Below are 4,764 nucleotides of genomic sequence, written 5' to 3'. Positions count from 1 at the left end.
TTTTCTGTGACTCCATTTAATTTTCCTTTGGATTTGTTCAAATTATTTTTTAATTTGTTTTTAGGCTCAGCAACTTCTATAAAAACAACAGAATTAGTTTATAAAAATTTTAAATATTTTTTTTTTATTTCTACCTTTGGACTTAACCGCTTTTTCTTTAGACTTTTTGCCCTTATCCAAACATATTTTTGTGGCTTCTTTACAATCACTCTTTTCATTCACCGAACTTGTATTCACACCTCCTTCAGGAGGTTCTCCATCAGGCAAAGGCGGCAGTGGTGGAGCTTCAGGTGTTGGTGGCAAAGGCGGAGGAGTTGATATAGGAGGTGGTGGTTGATGCAAATATGATATTGGATCGACAATTGTTGTCAATGTCGGAAGAGGTTGAGGTTTAGCAGTTAGCACTTGAAGTAAATACTCTTGAACAGCAGTATTTAAAGGTGAAGGTTTTGAAACAGCTTTGTATTTTTTCGCCGGCGAACTTTTCTTAGCTGAATTACGTTTTTCAGAATTCTTTCTTTGTTTAGCCTTTACCTCCTTCTGAGGACTTGCCTTCACATTTTCCGATTTTTGTGAATTTGATATAGGCTTTTGCGGAATATGGTGGTGAACCTTCTTTGACGATAATTGTTCTACAGAACCGGTTGATTTTTCCTTAACCACTGGAGAATCTGGTGCTGGATAGGGAGGTGTTCTGGGACCTTTTGGCGGTGGACACTGCAGCAATGTTGAAGGCCTTATAGGTGGTGGAGATTTTGTAAATCTAACATTGGGTGAGAAATTCCGATTAGAATCGCCGGGTTTGGGATGTGATGGTGGACCTTTTAAACCTTTAGGAACTGATGGATATGGTGTCACAGGATTTCTTGGTAGAGCTTTAAATGTTCTAACACCACCAGGAAAATTCCGATTGTTCTTGTTCTGTGGTCGATGGCGCGGTCCATTTTGTCTTGATGCAGGAGGAAATCTATGTTGATAGTGCTGCGGTTGTTGTTTATTTGGTGTAAAATTATTGGAAAACTGCATCAAATTAATATTTGGTCCTTCATAGCGAACACGACGTTCTCCAAAATTAAAAGACTGGCCGAAGTTTTGTGGATTGTTATTATTATTATTGTTGGAATAATTAGGTCTCCCATTTGGCATTGGGAATGACCAAGAATTATTATACTGATTCATTTTATAGTCAAAGCTTTTAAAACCGATGCCGACACTAGAGAAAGTTTATTATATTAATCGGAAACAATACAACGATCCATTCTTGCAGCTTTTGTTGCATTCAATGCTTTCAGCACGAAGTTAATTGAGTTGTTGCAAATGCATTAGCCCAAAGCTGCATGTTCTGATCGATCTATAGCTGTTTGGTCACATATCAACTTAATGATCAACAAGTCACTGAACACATACCTCGTTTGCATTGGATGTAGGAAGAAAATCTTTATCTGGAAAATATAATTGTCCACTTGATGTTTGTAGAATCAGGAGTGGTTACAAACTTATCCGATTTCAAAAAAAAACATTGACAACATTTGTGACCCTGCTGCTTAATTATATACGAGAAAAATAAATTAAAGAAGAAGCATGGTTGTTTAGAATGAGATGTGAAGAAATGTGAGATGAAAACAGCTGTTTGACCAAATGCCGAATACAGAGTTGTATTGAGGGATGGAAATGTATAGAAAATAACGAACATTTTTATTTAAATATTTCAGTAATTTTAAAACTTCCCTTTATTTATAAGAAAGTGAGCATATATTATAAGAAAGAGAGTGAAGAGCGAATGTATTTTTTATTTGAGGTTATGTGATATATAATAGGGCGAACAGTGGATAGTTTTAATAGACGAGATGAAGGGGATATTTATGGGCATAAGTCGTCTTATAGTCTAGCAGAAGGGATTTTTATAGACGATCTGAAGGGAATCATTATAGATGAACACATGGAAACTTATAGGCGGGCAGAAAGAAGTTTTTATAGAAGAGTGGAGTGTAGTATTTATAGACGAGATGTAGGGAGTATTTATAGACGAGCTGAAGGGAGTCTTTATAGACGAACTGAAGAGGTCTTTATAGAGGAACTAAAGGGAGTCTTATATAGACGAACTGAAGAGAGTGTTTATAGACGAAATAAAGGAGTCTTCATAGACGAACTGAAGGGAGTCTTTAAAGACGAACTGAAGGGAGTCTTTAAAGACGAACTGAAGGGAGTCTTTAAAGACGAGCTGAAGGGAAACTTTAAAGACGAACTAAAGGGAGACTTTAAAGACGAGCTAAAGGAGTCTTCATAGACGAGCTAAAGGAGTCTTTATAGGCGAGCTAAAGGCAATCTTTATAGACGAGGGAGTCTTTATAGACAAGCTGAAGGGAGTCTTTGTAGACAAGCTGAAGGGAGTCTTTATAGACGAGCTGAAAGGAGTCTCTATAGTCGCGGTAAAGGGAGTCTTTATAGACGAGGTAAAGGGAGTCTTTATTTACGAGGTGAAGGTAATATTAAAAAACGAACTGAAGGTAGAAGGAGTATTTATAGAGTCTTTATAAACGAGCTGAAGGAAATCTTTATATACTAGCTGCAGGGAGTCTTTATAGACGAACAGAAAGTAGTTTTTATCGACTAACAGACTAGAAGAGCAGATTTTTGAACAGAAAAGAATAGTACAGATCCTTATAGGCGGACGACCTTCTTTATACAAGAGTGGAAGGTAATAGTCTTGGTAGAAAAAAAGTATTTTTAGACAGTAACGTGTGGAACTATAGCTCCGTTCCAGAACCTAAAAGAATCTACTAATTTTACAAGATTTGCAAATTTTTACTCGAAACCTGTTACTGAACCCACAGAACTTGTAAAACGTTGAACCAAATTTAAGAGAACACAAAACAAAACTCGAACAATTTTGTCCGAGTAAAAATGGTAAACAGGTATGCCAACTTCTGATTGGCTGTTATGTTGACATTAAAGTATTGCCTTCTAATTTCGGCATATTTACTAGATTTGCGTTCCCGAACCTTTCAAATTATTTTGTATTTTGAGAGCATTTATGAAATGTTTCCTTTTACCAACTTTGCTATTAAAAATTACTGGAACAGACCATATATCTGACATTTACTAGCTTTTCTATTAAAAAAGTACTGGAACAGACCCTATATCGAACATTTTCTTATTCTTTTTCAAACATATTTTTTACTCTTCACGAACCCTGAATATCTAATTACAGCCAAAACGGTAGAATTTTACTTTAATCCAGAATATATACGGCGAATATTCCAAGTTTTTGAAAACGGATTGACCAATTTAATATACACTCCACCTATTTGCAGTTATTCCCTTTTGTACTTATAAACAGGCGATGACGCCAAACGCCATGCGTTGCGATTGTACCCCACAAGCTATCACTGAACAAAACAGCTGTTTCATGCAAAATGTAAACAAACTCCCATTATAACCTCAATCTGCATCTCTTTACTCTTCATCGACAAAACAGACGAGCGGACTGGCCGACAGACAAATTGTTTTCACATAACAACAATGACGGCTTTATTAAAAATAACAAAACTCCTGCCAATTGCAACAAGATCCCTGCTACAAAAATCAGTAGCACCAACAAATCTAAAACAATATCGTAATATTAGCTGTACAGCAACACAATGGTTCAATGAACGTCTACCACGACCGGCTACATCCCTGGCCAAAGAGCAACAATATATGAAAATCGATCGAGTACCATCCGATTATAGTCTAATTTATCGTTCAACAATGGAAAATTATGTTGCCTGGTCAATGCATGTGTCAAGTATAACAGCGACAATAATTGGTGGTGCTGCGGCATATCAATATGCCAGTGGAGAACCTTTGATGGATCCCTCGTTGGTAGACACCAAGCTGGTAATGCACACGGAGGATATTTATGTTTTCGCTTTGGGATTTTTGGTCATAAATGCGGTGCTACGGTTGGTGGTCTCCAAATTTCCATTGAGAATTTACAAAAACAATGATGGCAAGTAAGTGTGGATTCTCGTTGGGAAATTGAATTATGTGGTTGATATTAGTTTAAATTATTACTTTTAGATACTTAGCTGTCTATCATTCACAATTCCCTGGCGGAGTAACACATCATCATTTCGATCAGGGCGATGTAAAAGAAGTCACCTATACCTTTAGCCCCTGGAATGGTTCTACATATAAATTGGGCAACAAGACATCATTGATTTTGGACAATTATTTCAAAACTGCTTGGGAATTTGAACAAATGTTGACGCCACCCAAAAAGGAGGAGTAAAGTTTGGTGTTTTTGAAATGTAGATATGTATTTATTTTGTTAATATAAGGTTAATGTTGTTATTAAACTTGAAATAAATATTACTTTTTTTGAAAAGAAATTACAGCTTATTCTTAGCGATCACCTTTCAGAATACTGAACTATAAGGGACACTGCCCTTATATTTAAAATAGAGCTATGGAAATTCTTGCAAGTTCTTATCAGAGGGAGCTAGGAAGAACAGAAAGGGGGAAGAAATTCAAAAGAGATTATTGAAGAGCAGCAGTGTAACTCCGAATAATATGTTTGATATGATATATATCGGTCTACGTTTTAGTATATAGGTTTGTATGGTATACAAAAGTAGCATTCTCAAACAAAAGGGACTGTAATTTGGCATTTCATTTTTAGGTGGGAGGAAAACTTCTTTGCCCAAAATATGGACGCCTGTAATAAAAATATCAGGTTCCATTTAAGGTATTTTGTTTGTCCTATGGCCATTTTAGGGGATA

General features: G+C 36.2%; 1 protein-coding gene across 1 annotated transcript; it reads left to right on the top strand.

Moving 5' to 3' along the window:
• The first annotated feature begins 3,522 nt into the window (after positions 1-3,522).
• Positions 3,523-4,273, top strand: LOC133324116 (uncharacterized). Its single transcript, XM_061533003.1, has 2 exons — positions 3,523-3,995; positions 4,063-4,273. The coding sequence occupies exons 1-2, from the start codon at positions 3,523-3,525 to the stop codon at positions 4,271-4,273; spliced, it is 684 nt and encodes a 227-aa protein (XP_061388987.1).
• Positions 4,274-4,764: the final 491 nt, after the last annotated feature.

Source organism: Musca vetustissima, unplaced genomic scaffold (genome assembly GCF_032173495.1).
Source record: "Musca vetustissima isolate MV318-11 ecotype Yass unplaced genomic scaffold, APGP_CSIRO_Mvet_v1 utg113746, whole genome shotgun sequence".
Lineage (NCBI taxonomy): Eukaryota > Metazoa > Arthropoda > Insecta > Diptera > Muscidae > Musca > Musca vetustissima.
Note: the sequence above shows the minus strand (reverse complement) of the source record. Positions and strands in the feature narration are given on the sequence as shown.